The sequence below is a fragment of the Protopterus annectens genome, chromosome 9.part0 (genome assembly GCF_019279795.1).
Source record: "Protopterus annectens isolate FY-2018-M chromosome 9.part0, PAN1.0, whole genome shotgun sequence".
Classification (NCBI taxonomy): Eukaryota; Metazoa; Chordata; order Ceratodontiformes; family Protopteridae; genus Protopterus; species Protopterus annectens.
Genome location: NC_056743.1, coordinates 1,707,295,635 through 1,707,314,516, shown reverse-complemented (window position 1 = coordinate 1,707,314,516; position 18,882 = coordinate 1,707,295,635). Strand labels below are relative to the sequence as shown.

At 42.4% G+C, this 18,882-nt stretch overlaps 1 protein-coding gene across 2 annotated transcripts in view; it reads right to left on the bottom strand.

Annotated features, from left to right (window-relative positions):
* Positions 1–18,882, bottom strand: part of TYK2 (tyrosine kinase 2) — a 2,798,586-nt gene that overhangs the window by 477,985 nt on the left and 2,301,719 nt on the right. For both annotated transcript variants that reach the window (XM_044084572.1, XM_044084573.1), the window contains 2 exons: positions 11,915–12,066; positions 3,373–3,514 (listed from right to left, as the gene is read on the bottom strand). In XM_044084572.1, coding sequence (XP_043940507.1) covers positions 3,373–3,514; positions 11,915–12,066 — 294 coding nt within the window. The remainder of the gene's footprint in view (positions 1–3,372; positions 3,515–11,914; positions 12,067–18,882) is intronic.

Below are 18,882 nucleotides of genomic sequence, written 5' to 3'. Positions count from 1 at the left end.
ATATGTTTGGAAAAGTATTTTTATACTCCCAAGTAAACTTCACAAAACTTTTTCTCAAGTAGGAAACAAATACTGGGGATGTAAAGAAGATTCTGATGAAGTCCTAGATGTTACTCAATGATGAAAGTGATAATTTCTGTGTAGGAACATTTTAATTATTGTGACTTATTAAACTTTATCTCCTTGTACCTTGGATTCAATTTGAAATTTATTTGGAATATAATTGCAGCAACTGGATGCAATTGTTATTGCTGGTGTTGGCATTGCAAGAGGATCACTGGTTGTGATTCTGTTCCTTTGGTGCTTCTGTTTTTGATTACTAGGAAGACTGAGTAAACTGGGAACATGGAAGATTTTTTTTTTTTTTTTAATTAATGAATCAAGTAGGCAGACTTTAAAATCTCCCTGCAGAGGGCTCCGACAGAAATGTTGGGGAACAAACAAAAGTAACTAAGGCATTTATTATTTTCAGCTGGGATATGTGATCTGAATTGTCAGGGCATAGTAAGGCCTTACTAAGGTTAGTGCTACTGGTAATCACTGATCAATTTATACAATGTTGTAGTGAATTAAAATTTATAAAAAGAAAACATGTTTACTGCACGACAACAACAATAATGGCAACTGTCATTAATGTTTGTTATCCTATTAACGTATGTAAACTCATGTTCTGACGTGCAATGTGATGCTTTAATAAAAATGTTTTACAACAATGACGAGGAAGAGCAAAGATCATTTAAAATGCTCTGTAAGACTAGCAAAGGGTATGCTTCTTGAAGGATGAATTTCTAATATAAAAACAAGGTCCCAACTCCCACCACTTATATCAATTATCACAAGCTGAATGGATGGCAGTCTTTTCAGGCTGCTTCAGGAATAGTGAATACTTCATCACAGTAAATTTCTTTTACCATAAAAGAGTCCACGATGATGAATGAAAACCATGCAAATGTTGCAATTAGTGAATGTGAGTTGATGCCATGCCAGCAAAAATATTGTCATTCATGTAGATGACAACTCCATGTAACAAGCTGTACCTGACCAGAATGTGACCAACCCACCCTCAAGTTCAGCAACTAGTCGTCCACTTTAAAAGAAAGAATTTGGGTGCCAAAAACAGTAGTCAGCACAGGTGGTTCCAGATGCCAAAACAGTTTCTGATGGCATTAATCCAAGGTTTTAACAGTCATACCTGTGGCAGGAAAACACAGGGTAGCATCCAGATCTGCTACAGGCATTAGCACTTTTAGACTTCATAACTCTTTATAAATATATGGGTAGCTTAGTGGCACAGTGGAAAGATCACAGTCTCTATGCTCAAGGGTCTTGGGTTAATCCTTATTTCCAGTCACTATCTGTGTGGAGTTTGTATGTTCTCCCCATCTACTTAGATTTTCTCTAGGTAAAGTGGCCCCCACCCCCAACATTCTGCTTGACTGGCTACATTAAGTAGCCCATACAGTTATACAGGTGTAGGTTCTTAACTAATTACTAGGCAACAGGTTTACAGAACAAAACCCCATATTCAAAAGTTCCCTCTAGCCTCAAAGAGGGCAACACAAGATAGAATGGGGGAGAATTTGAAGCTGCCCATCTAATTATCTAGGTGTACCTTGAAGGTGGCAAGGGCTAACATATAGTGGAAGTTTGTTGTAGAGGTGGGGAATACATACCTATCATGATGCGTCTTATTTATCTGTAGGTGAAGGTTTAGTCCCTTTAAATGGGTATGTAAGGAACTATTTGTTCTGTAAAGGAATAGGAGGTTGAAGTGGGTTGAATATATAATGGCTCAAAAAAATCTAGACACAAATCCCCACTGGAAGTTTATAACAGACCAAGTAATATATCTCTCAAATGTCTAGATTTTCACAGAATGTCCATATTTTTGCCTCATATTTTTGGTCTGCTCATTATAAAAGTTATGCTTTCCTTGCAAATTATTGAGGATTGAAGTCACCAAACAATGGCATGCATCTGAGTTTCATACCTCAATATCCTTCAGAAAATGCACGGTAATTTAAAATATGCTATTCTAGCAACTTTCCAAGATTGTAAGAGGAATATTTGAAATCTGTACCTGATTTTGGGCCTTTGCCCCTCATTATTTTTGGCTCTGTCAATATTTCTTGTGCTTTGAGGTTGATAGGTATGGTGAGTACAGAGCGTGGGATGCCATTCTGTCCTGTTAACTAAGATTTTTCATGACAAGGAATCTCTGAGGTCTCTCAAGTTGAGTGATATGTTCAGACAAACATATACTGAAAGGGTCATTTTATTAAAAAATGGGTCTGATGAGATATGAGCAAAAAGAAACTAAGACTGATTTGGACCTAGAGGGTTACAATTGGAAATTACATGGGATAAACAGATTCCTTTCCAAACTATTGCACAGACATCACAGTCAAAAGATCATGAATTACCAACAAGTGTGTCCAGATCCTTTATGCAGTGTCTAACTGGAGGGTGTGTCACATACATGGTGTAGGAAAATGTTTTGCAAACTTAGGTTAGGAAAGGAGTGTGCTGGCCTGAAGGCTTGAGAAATAGTTGTCATTTAGGGTAAATATGTTGCATTTACCCCTGCCCTTATTATCTTGGTTGAAGCTGAAAAGTGTCAACAGACCAGCCAACCTACCCAGTTAACAAATGCCAAAATAAGCAAGTCAAATATTATGACATTCCTCCTAATTCTAAACTTAATGACTTTTGTAATATGCAGCCTCTGATGAGCCTTACACGCAGAACTCTTCACATTGGTTGAATCCCGGTGGTAGATGAGGCACTACCTTACTGAATGTTACTGCCTTGCAGTTTACAAATGTGACACTCAAAACATTTCACCTTGTCTTCTTACTATGGTTAGGATGGATTTACCAATGGATGACATGTGAATACTGCTACCTCCCCAGGCAAAACCAAAACCTGAAACAGAGCATCCTGTAAAGGTACCTGCCACTGATATGAACACTTATTAACTATGTGTTTTCAAATAAGATAAAGAAAATCTTTGTCATAACCAAAATGAAAAAAAATGGGTTACGAAAATATCAGAAGACAGCTGGAGGAAATGGAAAGCATTACAGTAACACAGCAAGATATGCTCATGGTTGGAAAGAATTGGGATGTGTTTACAGATGATGCCATTTTATATGCTGATACGTGTGCTGTGATGATGTCAGTGAACTGCTGAAGAGGAATGCTAAGAAATATAACATCTGATATTGTTGTCTGCATGGGATTTGGGATTCCCACACTTAGGGCTTGCTCCCAGGTAAGCCCCTAAACTATGATGACTATAATTATTTTCTTCTGCTGTATAATACTTCTACAGTTTTAACAAGATACAATGGAATGAAAAAAAATACTCACTTAAATGGGTAAGATCCCTGAGAATGGTTCTAAAAGATGGTCTCTCACTTGGATCATAGTTCAAACACTGGCTAATAAAGCTTGCAAGTTCTGGAGACGATGGCTCTTGCAGTTTCAGCTTTTTTTCATAAAATCTCTCTTTCTGTGAATTAAAAGTAATACAAAGGTTATGTGTAAGCAACTGCAAATTTATACTTAACAAGGAATCTAACACATGCATGGAAAATGGAGGTTCCCAAATGATGTAAAGTTCTGATGTCAAAGAGCAGTACTGTGGTACAACATTTGAAAAGCACACGAATCACTGCAAAATGCAAACTTAACAGAAAAGTGTCAAATGTATTAACTCATCCCTCCAAACAAACATACCAATGGTTAGCAGTGAAGAATGAACCAGTGCCATGCAATACACTTTAGGCTTAACAAACTACTATAAACACACAAAACCCAGGGGGAAAAGACAAGTTTCCCTTTGCATGCATTAAAGTCTGTAGAAGTTCATAAACAGTAGTGTTATCCTAGTTCAGTTTTGCCCCTTTTTCCATCTTTCCCACTTCCTCTTTACTGCATCAGATGATGTGCAAATTCAGCATTCATGCAATAATAGCATCCAAGCTCACCCTGCCTAAGTGAGCACACTTAATTTTAGATACAAAGTTCATTGCCATGGCTTGTAAAGTATGCTCCACTTACCTTGCTCTGTTCCTTCCTTCTAAACACCACTTCCACCACTGACAAGCAAAAGACTAAACACTTACATCACTGTTCTCTCCCTCCTAAGCTATGCATTCTTAGTGAGGCCTATCCTCACATTCTAACTCACATAAAAAGAAGTTATGTCTTACCATAACGTTCCATCTGTGTGGTAGATCTTTGTTCATTCATTACCATTAGGACCTTGGTTCTGTCCTCAGAACCGATACAGCAGTTTCCAGGTTCGTGCCAGCCAAAAACTCTCCAGCTAAGACCTACCCATAATGCCCCTCTCCTTGTTACTTCAAATCGAGTTTGCCCGCCCTTAGATAATAGATGTAGTAATAGAAAAAAAATAATAGGAGGCTCTGTCTGAGAAATACCCTAACCAGGAGTTCCTAAAGTCCACCAGGAGCCCAGACAGGGGGAAGGAGGGCGGGAAGTAATAAATGAACAAAGATCTACAACACAGATGGAACATTATGGTAAGACATAACTTCTTTATCTGATGTTGTAAATCTTTGTTTATTCATTACCATTAGGACCAAGTCCCTAGCTATTTGACTCCTGGGTGGCCCTAAGGAAGGATATTCCTGAGCACCATAGAACCAAAAGATGCCCGTCCTCTGGAAGCAAAATCCAATTTATAATGAGATATAAAGATATGAGGTCTTGCCCAAGTGGCTGTTGTGCAGATATCACCCACAGAGGCTCTGGAATGAAATGCTATAGGAGTAGCCACAGATCTGGTATAATGAGCCTTTATTCTGGAAGGCAAGGATAGCTTATTCTGTTGGTAGTTAAAGGTAATGACGTTTCTAAGCAAGGAGGATAAAGTCACTTTGGAAACAGGTTTAACCAATCTTGGTCCTGCAAAGGCCACAAACAATTGATCTGTTTTCCTGAAAGATTTAGTCCTGTCCAAATAACAATGAAGCTGCTGATGCACATCAAGGGTGTGCAAAATGTACTCTCCTCTGTTAGAATGCTGATGGAAGAAAACCGGCAGGTCAATAGATTGATTAATGGAAAAGCCATGAATGACCTTGGGCAAGAAAGAAGGGTCAGTACGAAGGGACACCCTATCCATGTGGAAGATCAAGTAAGGACTCTTGACACTCAATGCCTGCAGCTCAGACACTCTTCCCGCTGAGGTAAGTGCTACTAGAAGTAAGGTTTTCGGTGACAAAAATTGCAAATCACATGAATCAAAAGGCTCGAAAGGAGAACCTGTGAGAGACTGAAGTACCAAAGTCAAGTCCCAGGGTTCTGAGGGAAGCTTGACCGGAGGTTTAACATGTAATACTCCTTTCAAAAAGTTCTTGCATAGGCGGTGTGATGTAACTGAAGAATTATCAAGATCATTATGAAAATTGGCGATAGCTGCTAAACATACAGTGATAGTCGAAGCTGAGGCTCCTGCATGCAAAAACAGTAGTCAGGTATTGTAGGATCTTTTGAATAGGCATAGAGAAAGGGTCTAAGTTCTGATCTTTGGCCCAAACAGAGAACCTAGTCCATTTACTAGAATAAACTTTCCTAGTGGAAGGTTTGTATGAAGCCAGAAGAATTTCACGAACAGGAGATGGGATGTCAGGCAGCCTGGCAATCACTGGAAGTGAAGGAACCAAACTGCGAACTTGAGATTGTGCAGGTTGGGATGAATCAGTCCCTGAAGATGAGATAACAGGTCTTGGGAATGATCCAGGATCCACGGACTCTGAATCAGATGATGCCATAGGGAAGACCCGGTGGCTAATCGTGCATTAGAGCATCCCTTGGTGGTTCCCCCGAGGGGGAATCAGGGCAAAGCAGCTTCTGTATTTGTAGTTTAGGGGGGGGAAACAAACAGGTCACACCAAGCCTTGCCCCAGCGTTGGAAGATCCAATCTGCTGTTGCAGGGTTGAGAGACCACTCGTGAATCATCAGGATTTTCCTGCTCAGACTGTCCACAATAAAGTTGGAACTCCCGGGAATGCGTGTTGCTATAAGGAAGCAGTTGGAAGCTATCGCCCAGTGTCAAATCCTCATGACTTCCTAACACAAGGGGTAAGACCTGGTTCTGCCTTGCTTGTTGATATACCAGATGACTGACATGTTGTCTGACTGAACTGCAATGGTCCCAGAGGGTAGGGATGCATGGAACGCTTGCAATGCTAGGAGAACTGTCCTCAGTTCCAGGACATTGATGTGCAAATTAGCCTCCATGGGGGACCAGGTGCCTTGGACAGTCTTTCCCTGGAAATGCCCTCCCCCACCCTAACAGGGAAGCGTCTGTGGTCACCATGGCTGTGGGCTGGGGAAGACAGGACAGTCGATACCAAAGATCCATTTGCGGGTTCATCCACCATAACATTTCTTCCTTGCAACAGTTTGAAAAGACATATCATGTGGTCGAGTGGGTAAATTAGCAATGGCCATTGTGCAGAAAGGAGCCACTGTAGGATTCTCATGTACAGTCTCGCCAGTGGTACCAACATTATGGCAGCTGCCATGGAGCCTAAGAGTTACATTACAAGACGTGCTGGTACATAGGTAGAAGGTCTTAGATTTGGTGTGTTATGTTCGAAAACCTGTGAGGGGGGAAGAGAAGCTTGATAGGATGTTGCGTCAAAGACCGCTCCAATGAATTCCAGTGTCTTCACTGGAGACATTGAGATTTGTCCCTGTTGATTGTAATCCCCAAGTGGAGAGAGAGACCTTGATTGTAAGAAGATTCCTGGTCGGAGCAGTAATGAGCCAATCGTCAAGATAGGGAAACACCTAAAATCCTTGTAGTCAAAGATGAGCTACCACAACTGCCATACATTTGGTGAACACTCGAGGGGCTGTCGAGAGACCGAATGGCAGTGCCCTCAACTGGTAGTGATTGGCTCCCAGCCGGAAGTGGAGAAACCTCCAGGAGTGGTTATCCATCTTTATGTGGTACTACACATCCTGGAGGTCTATAGAGCACATCCAGTTATCCCTCCCTAGGAAGGGAGGAATGGACTGCATTGTGACCATCTGGAAATTTTGAAGTTTGATAAATTTGTTCAATAGGCTGAGATCCAGTATTGGTCTCCAGTCCCCTTGTCTTTTTTGGCACTAAAAGGAACCTCAAGTAAAACCTGGATCCTGTCTGGTCTGGTGGCACTGGTTGGAAGACTCTTTTCCTTAGCAGCTTTTCTATTTGTAAGGCTGCTAATTCCCTCTGATTGGGTGGTACATCGGGGATGGGAGTTAAATCGAATAGTATTTGGTAGCCTCTGGATATTATTCTCTGCATCCAAACATCGGTAGTAATAAGATGCCAGGCTGGTAGATGCAGAGAAAAATGACCCCCAACTGCTTCCAGAGGAAAGCAATTGGGCCGCTGCTCAGGAGCACTGGTAAAGTCTGCCAGAGAAAGAATCTCTAGCACCCTGGTTACGTGGATCCCCTCTAACCCGAAAGGGACATCTTCCATATGAGTTGCCCCCTCTGCCCGGGGGGATTGTTCACCACAAGTGTCACGAAAAGGTCCTTGGGATTTCTTGAACCACACATTTCCTCCCTTTTGGTTCCTGGAGTAGGACCTCTGGGGGTTGGAAAGGCATATCACCACAGCAGACAAGGTCTTTCCATCTTTCTCACTACATGTAAGTGCGTCTCATACTTTGGGTCCAAAAAGTACAGATTTGTTGACAAGTGCATTGATGAAGGAAAATTTAAAGGAGTCTGTGAAGTCACACAACTGCATCCAAGCATTACGTCTCATGGCAACACCTGATGCGGCAGCTCAAGCTGCCCCCTCGATGGAGTGAGATATTAAACGCATCGAGGAGTTCAAGATGGATTCAAGGGTAGCTAGCTGCGAGGCGACAGTATCACACGCCTCATCAGGCAGTACCCCACCAAAGAGGGAGACATTTCGGAATTTAGGTCTCTTTGGAGGCGAGTGCAGTGTAGGGATAGTACAGCGACCGAATGGAGAATGTCGCTGAAGCATAGGTCTGTTTCCCTAGTCTGTCCATGGTCCGGGATTCTCTGTTTGGAGGATGGATGGTGGAACTATCTTCTGACATTTCCCTTTTGGTGGCCGCCGGCATGACCATAAAATCAACTGTCAACTGCTAGGACCAGTGGGGCTGGTTTTCAGGTGTAGCTAAAATTTTTTGTCTGGACTCTGAGGGACAGGTTCTACATTGCCCGGGGCCTTCCAGGCACGCTTCACAATGATTTTAACAAGGGCATCTGCCAGTGGAGTCACCCAGGAAATAGATGGCCAGGCACGGTAGGCCTGCAGGAACACAGATTCCTCAGAAGAAGGGTTATAGGACTTCCAGTCTTCCCGTTGCTTGAGGAATTCGAGAATGTCTCTGAATGAGATGTCGTCTGTGGAAGACCATGGGGACCCTTCCCCCTCATCACAATTAGTGTCTTTGGTGATAGATTTCTCCGGTGAATCAAGGTGCTTCCTCTTGCACCGTTTCTTCCGGGGTGGCTCCCCAGTGGGATCTTCTGAGGAGGACTCCGGAGAAGGGGTTCCCTTCAAAGAGGGCTCTTGTGACTCCCGTGCCCGGGGTTCCGAAACAGAGGGTTGGTAGAGGTGCATGCTAGGGGAGGGTTCTGATACTGATGTCACTGCTGCTGACTGTGAGTCCATTAAGTGTACAGTAGGCCCACCTGAGGAGGGATGGGAGCCCAGAACCGGGAGGGACAACCTCGAAACCGGGGTCACACCTTGCCGTGAGGAGCCCACCTCCAGGTGATGAGCTCTGAGAGAACTGGAAGCAGTCGGAGCCGTGGACATAGATGGCGCCAGCGAGAAAATAGGTGCCGGCTAGGTACCAAGGTACGGATGGTCCAAGCACTGCTTCGGGAGAGCATCAGTTCCACCGGAGCCAATGCAGCAAGGGTGGATGGTGCCGACAGGGAAAACACTGCTGTCGGAACAGAGACAGTATGCACTAGAGTGGAAGTATCTTGTCCTTGGCAGGTATTCGAGCTTTAGAGCCGATGGAGCCAAAGAAACTGTCGGCACCGTGGCTGGGGTTGGTGCCGAAGCAGGTACAATCACTGGAGCCTATGTCGGATCCAAGGACGGCACCGAAGTCAGTGGTGCCGAGGATGGAACCTAAATAGGGGGTGAACATCATGGACGGCACAGAGGGAGAAGACACAGAGCCTGGTGCTGAAGAGGTCTGCGCCGAGGGCTCTGGCGAAACACGGAGCCAACTCGGTTCCGTAACTGATGGAGATGCAGGGACCAAGTGACTCAGTTTGTCCTTATGTTTTTTAGTGTTTGGAGGGGGTGAGAACTCTGACCCAGACACAGCCTCTGAAAAAGGTGTCTTGAGTAATCCATTTTTCCTTATGTTTTTTGGTCTTTGGAGGGGGTGAGACCTCTGACCCTGATAGAGGCTCTGAAAAAGGTGTCTTCAGTAATCCATTTTTCCTTATGTTTTTTGGTTTTTGGAGGGGGTGAGACCTCTGACCCAGATAGAGCCTCTGAAAAAGGTGTCTTGAGTAATCCGTTTTTCCTTATGTTTTTTGGTCTTTGGAGGGGGTGAGAACTCTGACCCAGATAGAGCCTCTGAAAAAGGTGTCTTGAGTAATCCGTTTTTCCTTATGTTTTTTTTGGCTTTGTAGGGGGTGAGACCTCCGACCCAGATCAAGCCTCTGAAAAAGATGTCTTGAGTAATCCTTTTAAGATAAGTTTATTTTTACGTTCTGCTAGTGTACAATTACTAAAACTAGCACAAATGTCACAGTCAGCTTTAATATGATCCACGCCCAAACAGTAGACACAATGAACATGTGTATCTGAGTTAGGCATCTTACATCCAACACTTGTCACATTGTTTAAATCCCAACTTAGCTTTGTCTGACATAGTAAGGCAACAAGGCTATCCTATAGAAAAATTAAGGGAGAAAATACCATTGATGTTATTTTAAAAAATACCACTAGTAAAAAGGAAAGGCCTGTCAAAGACAGGAGAGAGGGACAATACCAATAAAGGTAAAAAATTAAATTACCAAGGAAAAGGTTATGAAATAGGCCTAGGTTATAAGTGACACAGAGAAAGGGCTAACTTGATTAAAAATTACATAATTTTGAAGAGAAACTGTCTTAAAATTAACACATTTCTACTTAGTTTTGAGAGAGATGGCTAGCACATCTGACTAGGAACACGGCAAATGAGATCTGAAGTAACTAGGAAAGGGGCATTATGGATAGATCTTAGCTGAGAGGTTTTGGCTGGCACAAGCTTGGAAACAGCCGTATCGGTTCCGAGAACGGGACCGAGGTCTTAATGGTAATGAATAAACAAAGATTTACATCATCAGATTCATTATTATTGCAACTCACTTTGGTACTCTTTCAACCATATGTTTATTTTTTTAAAAGCTGATAACTGATTTTTAACATATACCTCTAAGAATTCAAAACAGAAATAAAAAAGTGATGATGAATAAAACTAATAGAACAAATGCTTGTTTGTATCACACACACTGTTTAAACATAAACCAAACTTCTTAAGGCAAATTAAACAAAAAAGGGAAAGTCACGATAAAATGTCCAAGGTGATTAACAGTAAACAACTACCTCCCCAACTAAGCAAGTTTCTTAAAAGGACAATCCCAGAGTCTAAATTCTGACTGAAAGAAACTTGTTCTGATAACTCCCAGTTGCCACCACCCACTTACCATGTCATCAACAACCATACTCCTCATTTCAATTTACTTTATGCAACCCTGTTTTCATTCCCTCTGGTGAACACAATTAATATTCAGTTTCGGTCAAAGCTTTCAGTCCCTGATCACTGGGAAACAATAAGGTTACTACATTTTTGCGTGTGTTTGTGATGGGGGTGGGAGGCGTGTTTACTTTTTATGAACTTGTCAAAAAGCTTGTCTCAATCGTGCAGCTCTTTATTCTGCATAATGTAACTACGAGCAGTACAGTCTAAGTGTTCAGTTTAGAGAATTCATACCAAATCTAAGCAGTCTCTTGAAGTATTCCCCTTACTCCGCAGTAAAGCAATCTCAGAATTAGTATGTAAAATTATTACACGTTGTTGTACTGTGCAGCCCCCATTGTGACAGTTAAGTGTTGGACTTGACTGTTAAAAATGAATCTATTGCTTGCATCACGTTTTTTTTTTTTACAGCTGGTGAGAAAACCGTTACACTTGGGTAGTATTCAGAGATCAAAAAATAAAACATGAAAAAAAAGAAGACTGCTTCTACTACTGTTTGAAACTTGCAGCATTCTAATGCTTTTGACAGAGCAAGTGGCAGTCATGGATAACATTGCAGCACTTATCCAGCATTCAGAAATCCACACAAAATAAAATATGAAATGAATAGAAAACCCTGTTTACTAACTGTTTAGCTTTGCACTGCTCATGCTTTCTTGCAAAATAGTAGCATGTGATGTCATAAAATTCTCGAAAGGCTACTTTTCTCTGAAAATAAAAAGCACTGGTGAAACTAATGAATGACTCAGTAACAGCTGTTGTGAGTCCAACTGCAATTTGAGATGGAATTTGACTAAGGCTATTGAAACTTCCTGTAAGCACCCCTCCTCTTTACTAGGCACAAGTGTTTCTTATGCGAGGTGACCAAAAAGCACTGTGGATAAAGTTACTTTCTCAGACTTGCACAGTTTGCAAGTGAAGACAGAAGGAATCAAACCAGAACTACAAGATGAAATTCATTACTAGTTCATATCATTAACTACACTAAAATGACTTAAAAATGTTTACTACTACAACATTGCTCTAACACTTATTTAAAAAGGGATAATTCAGTAACCTGCAAATGTAAAGCACCACCATTGCCCTAATTTATCTAAAATAAAATACTACATAAGAACACTACCTCTGACAGTGTACGTTCCTTCAACGGAACATCACCATTATAACAAATCTCCAACAAGGTTGTGCCAAAACTCCATTTATCTGCAGCAATGCTTAAGTCGTTGATGTTATGGACACATTCAGGTGCAATCCAAGGGATTCGTTCAACGCGTTCTGGAAAAAAAAAAAAGTTAGTTTGCAAAACTTACACAAATTACTTCAGCATTTCGGCATGTTTGCCTATAAATAATTTACTGCAAAATAGTCTCATTTACTGCTAAATTAACATTATGGCTTTAAAGTTTACACCTCTGGCAGCTGCCCACAGAAGGTACAGTTGTATAAATAAACTTAGCATAATAGTAGATGTTTGAATAATCAATGCTGCAGTAGCCTTGGCTATATGGGTTATATCTTGCCAAGGATCCAGCATCCATCCAGCTTCCGAAGCTTCAAGACACCTTCCACTCGTCCAAGCTGTCAGGTAGTTTGAGATGACCAAAAGACAAGTTTGGCTGCATATCCCTTCAGAGCTTTCCTGCCACCTAAGAGAACAAGACTAAGCCCTGAAAGAATAAGGCTAGGAAAACAAAAATATAAATGTCCACACTCTGACATACAATGCGCAGTAAAAAAAACAAGAAAGGTAGGGGATGGGAGTGGCTGCTGCAACAGTGATCATTTCAACATTTACTATTATGGTAAGTTTACTTACACAATGTTCATCATGTTGACTATGGCTGCAGTTGCCTTAGTTACATGGGTTGATTACTCCAGCTAACTACATTTGGGGAGGTGGAAGTAAAAGAGTTAGAGTTGACCCAGTAATCAGGGACTTAGGGACACACACAGACAGTAATCCTGCCTTTGAAAATCACGTGTCTACAGTGGTGAGGAAATCATTCTATGTTGCGCAACTTATATACAAAGGTATGACATCTAAGTCCAAGGAAGTCATTGTTCCACTGTAGTCGGCATTCATTAGACCTATCAGTTAGTACAATACCCCATTTGGTATGTACCTAACCAGGCATATCCAGCAACTGCAATGTCCACAGAGGCTCCTTACTAAAAGGATACAGGGCATGTTGCCAGAGCAGCGCCAGTTGTTAGTGAGGTGGTCTTTGAGCAGAGTTTTAAATTGGTGTAGGTTGGCAGCATTTAGGATGTGTTCATAGGTTAGTACTAAGCTAACTGCCCTTGCGAGCCATTTTAAGCTTAGCCAGTTATCCCTTGTGAGACTCAAACCCTGCACCTTGTGTTTGTAAGGCAAACACCTTAACCATTAGGCCACCCTCCCAACCCTGAGGGAGTGAGTTTCAAAGTTTAGAAATGTGGTGGGAGTAGTGGATGTCCCCCAGCTTTGTTGTTGCTTTTGGATAATTGGAAGAGTGTTTTGTGTGAGGATCGGATTTGCCGAGTGTTGGTATATGGTTGGAGTAACTGTTGTAGGGCTGGGCTTATGAGGGGAGATCTATGCCTGGCATACAGGGCATTGCCAGACCCCACTCGGATGGAGTCCCTGCATATCTACAAAACAAACAGTACCAGAATTACATGTTCTAAAGACTTAAACCTTGCCTGTGATACAAATAGGACCTCCTGGAAAGCTAAGTATGTATCCCAGAGACAACCCCATCATCTATGGAACAGGCTCCCCAACCATGTGAAGCAGAGCTCCTCCCTAACTCAATTCAAGTTCAACTTGGACAACTGGATGGGAAACCGGAAATTCATCCCTGGTTTGGCACCTACGTCTTGAATAAAAACAGGTAACTTGTAAATAGTTCATCTCCCAAGCCCATGCTTACACTTACCAAGGGTATCAGAACTTGTCAGAGATTTGGGATGCATGGCTAGGCTTAAAAAGGCCCTTTTGGCCAACTGGCCTAGTAAACACCTATGAATTTAAGAATCCAGGAGCCCATGGTCCTAGCAAAGCCTAATCCGGACCTAGAGAAGGAAAGTACAGTTGTGTACACTTACCATAAATGTAGATGCTCGAGTGTATTCACTGTTGCAGTCATTACATTTGGGTATCTGCTGGCAGGTTGTCCTCAGTCGGCCTGAATTCCAAAGTCTTGGGTCCTGCGTTGGTTGCTGTCTCCTCTTCCATGACATCAGGTCGTCAGGGGTATAAAACATGCAGCCGATGACATTTTCTTTAGTTTTTCTTGCCCCAGATGTCAGGTGCCCCCATTAAGGTAGCAAAAAAAAAAAAAAAAAAAAAATATATATATATATATATATATATATATATATATACACATATATATATATATATATATATATATATATATATACACACACACACACACACACACACACACACACACATACATGAATCAGTATAAACTTTATCTTCATCTACAAGCAAATACATCACGTATGTTGTAGAAGATAGAGAAGGAAAGATAAACTCCAGAATGAAAGGGGATGGCGGGGGGGGGGGGGGTAACCTGGACTGCAACAGTGAATACACTCGAACATCTACATTTATGGTAAGTGTACCCAACTGTACTATGTTCTTCATGTTTCACTGTTGCAGTCATTACATTTGGGTAGAATCCCAAAGCTACGGTTGGGAGGCTGGAGCTAAACAGCATTAGGTGCGGCTATAAGGCCCTGCAGAACTGCAGTGGCAAAGCCTGCCCTGGACTTAAAGAGGCAAATGATAATGCTTTGTAAAGGTGTGAACAGAACTCCAAGTAGCAGCCTCTAGAATGTCTTTGGTTGATACTCCTCTGAGAAAGGCTGCTGAAGTAGCTGCAGCTCTGGTGGAATGAGACCTAATGCCCTTGGACACAGGTTTACCATGGTGTAAGCAGCAGAAACAAATGCAGTAGCTTATCCACTTTGAAATAGTCTGCTTTGAAATAGCCTTTCCTTCTGATCCTGTAGCATGTCACTAGTAATTGCTCAGTTTTTCTTAGAGCTTTAGTCCTGCTGAAGTAGAATCTTAGCTGTCTGTGTACATCCAGTGAATGCAGAATTCTCTCCCCCTTGTTCTGTGGATTTGTATAAAAGGTGGGCAGATGAATAGTTTGGTTAAGAGCCACACTGGAAACCACCTTAGGCATAAATGTAGGATTTGTCCTCAGGGACACCCTGTCTGGGTGAAATATGATAAAAGGCTCCACAGCCATGAGGGCCTGTAGCTATGAAACTCTTCTTGCTGAAGTAATTGCTAGTAGCAGAGCTGTTTTCCATGATAAGAACTTTATATCAGCGGTAGCAGCTGGTTCAAATGGAGGCAGGGTGAGCTTTTCCAACACATAATTGAGGTCCCATGCAGCTATTGGTGATCTTCTAGGAGGCCTTAAATTTTTGGCTCCTCTAAGATACTGCTTTAGTAAAGGATGAGAAAAGATTGGTGGCTCTGTATTGTAATGAGCCAAAATGGCAGAGGCATGGATTTTAATTGATGAGAAAGATAGGCCTTTGTCAAGCATCTCAGTCAAGTATTGTAATATCTGAGGAATATTTGGTTCTGCTGTATCAGTTCCTTGTGTTTGATTCCAAGCACAGAATCTCTTCCATTTATCAGCATAAGATTTTCCAGTACTAGGCCTTCTGGCTTCCAAAATGACATCCATCACAGCTTTACTGAGAGGTGTTGTTTGTATGACTACATGATCAGCCATGTTGCCAGGTTCAGTGTCTGGAGCTGATTGTGCATGATCTAATTGTTTTGCTGGGACAGTAGTTGAGGTCTTTGAGGTCAGGTGCAAGCTGGGTATTCAGACAAGTTCCTTAGGATTGGGTACCAGTATTGGCGGGGCCAGTCCGGAGCAATTAGAATCATCTTTGGTTTCTCTTGTCTGACTTTTAGGAGGACCTTGGGAAGAAGAGGCAGAGGATGAAAGGCGTAAACTGATAGCTTTTCCAACTGAAGGATAGGGCGTCTACTTTCCATGCTTGTCTGTGATAAGTCCTTGTGCAGAATCTTTTCAATTGATAATTTTGAGAAGAGGCAAATAGATCTATGTCTGGGCTCACCCATTTCTTTGTTATCATGCTAAAGACTTGTGGATCTAGTTTCCACTCGTGAGGATCAATAAGGTTTCTGCTTAAATCGTCTGCCAGAGTGTTTTGCTTTCCTGGCAGGAATTGAGCTTGAAGATGTATTTGGTAAGTCAAAGCTGTGTCCCACAGTGCCATGGCTAATCTGCAAAGGGGGTATGAGTGTGTGCTCCCCTGCTTGTTTATATACCACATGACTGTGGTGTTGTCCGTTTTTATCAGTAGTGGTCCTGGATGAAGTAAGTCCTTGAAGGCTGTTAGAGCATTTTGAAAAGCTAGCATCTCTTTCTGGTTGATATGTAGATGTATTTGTTTTGGGGTCCATATGCCCTGAACGCATCTTCCTGCCATGTGGGCCCCCCCAGGCATAATCTGATGCGTCTGTTGTTAAGGTTTGGCTGACAGGGGGTAGAGTGAAGGCCCGTCCCATGTTTTGGTGACATGCCTTTTCCCACCATAGAAACTCCTGTTGTAGGCAGGGAATGAGAGGAATCATTGTTTCCAGACTCTGACAATGTTGACTCCATAAACTTTTTAGGTACTATTGAAGTTTCCTCATATGCAGTGTTGCATATGGAATCAGTAGGATGCAGGATGCCATGAAGCCCAAAACCTGCAGAATTTCTCTTGCAGACAACTGGGTTTTTGTTGCCATCAGTTTGAAGTAAGTAGTCAGTTGCCTTTGCTTGTCTGGTGTGAGGTAAGCCATCTGGGCAGTTGTATTCAAGCTTGCACCCAGGAATGTTATCTTTTGAGAGGGTAGCAGTTGTGATTTATTTTCATTTATTGTGTACCCTAGGCATGTTAGAAGCCTTTTCACAAATGCCAGGTGCTGAAGAAGAATGTCCTTGTTCTCTGCTTGTATGAGACAGTCGTCCAAGTAAGGATATATTTGTATACTTCTTTGTCTGCAAAATGCAATTACTGGTGCCAGGCACTTTGTAAAGACCCTGGGCACAGTAGATAAGCCAAAGGGCAGTGCAGAGAATTGGTAATGCATTAAGCCAGCCTTGAATCTGAGGTATCTTCTGCACAATTGTCTTATTAGGTCATGCAGGTATGCCTCTTTTAGGTCTAATGTCACCAGCCACACATTCTTGCCCAGCATGGGCAGAAGCTGCTGCAAAGTCAGCATTTTGAATTTTAGAATGTCCAGGTATGTGTTCAAAATCGATAAATCCAGTATTGGCCGCCAGGCCTTGTCCTTTCTGGGTACCAAGAACAGTCTTGAGCAAAAACCTTGTCCTTTTTCCTGTTCTGGTACTGGCTGAATGGCCCCCATATCCATGAGGGACGTAACCTGTTTCTGTGCCTCTGCCCATTGATTTTTTGGCAGATCTGGCCAACCGTATGCTATTGGCAGAGTATGGAAATAGAATCTGTATCCCTGTGATATTATGTTTAGCACCCACTTGTCCTGGGTTATTAACTGTCAATTTTGAGCAAAAAGTGCTAATTTCCCCCCCTAAGGGTGCTGCCAAAAGATAAGTGATTGGTGTAGGCAGAAGGAAGTCACAGGGACTGTTTTCTGTAGGTCTGCGCTTTATCTCCTCCAGATTTGGAGGTAGAAGCGCCCCATTGCTTTGACCTGTATGAATCTTGGGTCTGGTATCTGGAACCCTTAGGGCATCTGGATTTGCCCCTTTGAGCTCTGTCTGACACAGGAAAAGATCAAGTTTTTGTAGGCCAGTGTCTACTGAATCTTGGTGGCTGCATTTGTAAGAAGTCTTTTACAGTTTGCATAGACTTAGCTTTGTCTTCCATTTTCTTTAAAACCTCTTCTGCCTTAATACCAAACAGAGTATCATGCTGTAAAGGTGAATCTAGCAATTTACCTTTAACATGATCAGGCAAATTTTGTTCCTTTAGCCAGGCATGCCTCAATCACAGATCCAGTAACTGCGGCCCTGCAGAAGGCCTCTAAGGAATCAAAACCACATTGCAAAGTATGCTTTCCAACCTGTTCAGCTGCATGCAATAATTCCTGCAATTCTTTATTTTCTGTACATTCAGAAATCAACATCATTTTCTGTTTCAGCAATCCCATAACATGTTGTTGATACTTGAGCATATGAAATTGGCGGTTTAAGGCCCTAATTGCCAAGGTTGTAGATGTATAAACCTTTTTTCCCATCTGTCCAGTGCCCTTGAATCTCTGTCAGAGGGGGTAGGGTTTTTTGCTGTTGAGGCCTTAACTCCCTTTGGACCCTGTGAAATAGTTTCAGGATCAGCAGCAGGGTTTCTAAATAAAAATGTATGAGTCAGGGACCCTGTAATATCTGTCACGCTTGCTGGGAGCCTTAGGTAAGGAGTCAGGGGTCAAACTTGACTCCGAAAACACATCCACAATGTCTAAAACAGGGGGTATGGCTAAAGACTTGTGCTGAGGGAGAAGGAGGAAATCCCTGAGCCTCTTTTTTGATTCTGAGAAATCTTGACTCTCCCAATGAAAATGCTCCCTCAAAGTATGCATTCTCCAAAAGAATAATCCTCAGGAGGTGATGCAGATGGTATAGACCTCTCTGCATCAGAATCCTCATAGGGAGGTATAGATAATTCCTGATCAGAAGAGGAATCAGAAGAATAGAAACCTGATCTGAAGATTCATAATCAGTGTCTTGCCTAGGCCTCTTATCTGGAGGGGGGTGAGAACCCCTGATCAAGGTAATAAGGTCTTCAGCCATTTTGATCATCTGTTTTTTAGGCATAGAGGCCTGTGCATGTGGCTCATGCGTCAGTTTTTTAGGTTTAGAAGTTGCTTTTGTCTTTGGTTTTGCAGCTGTCATCGGTTTGATATACAAATGTTGAGGCCTGAATACACCCTCAGAAGCCGGTGCCTGCTCAGCGGCTCCGGACCCATCCGAGGGAGATACATCCGTGAGTCCAATACTTTGAGTATCTCGCTGCATGCCGCACTCCACATGGGTGTCGGTAGGGGCCTGTGACTCAAAAATAGCGGGTATCAGC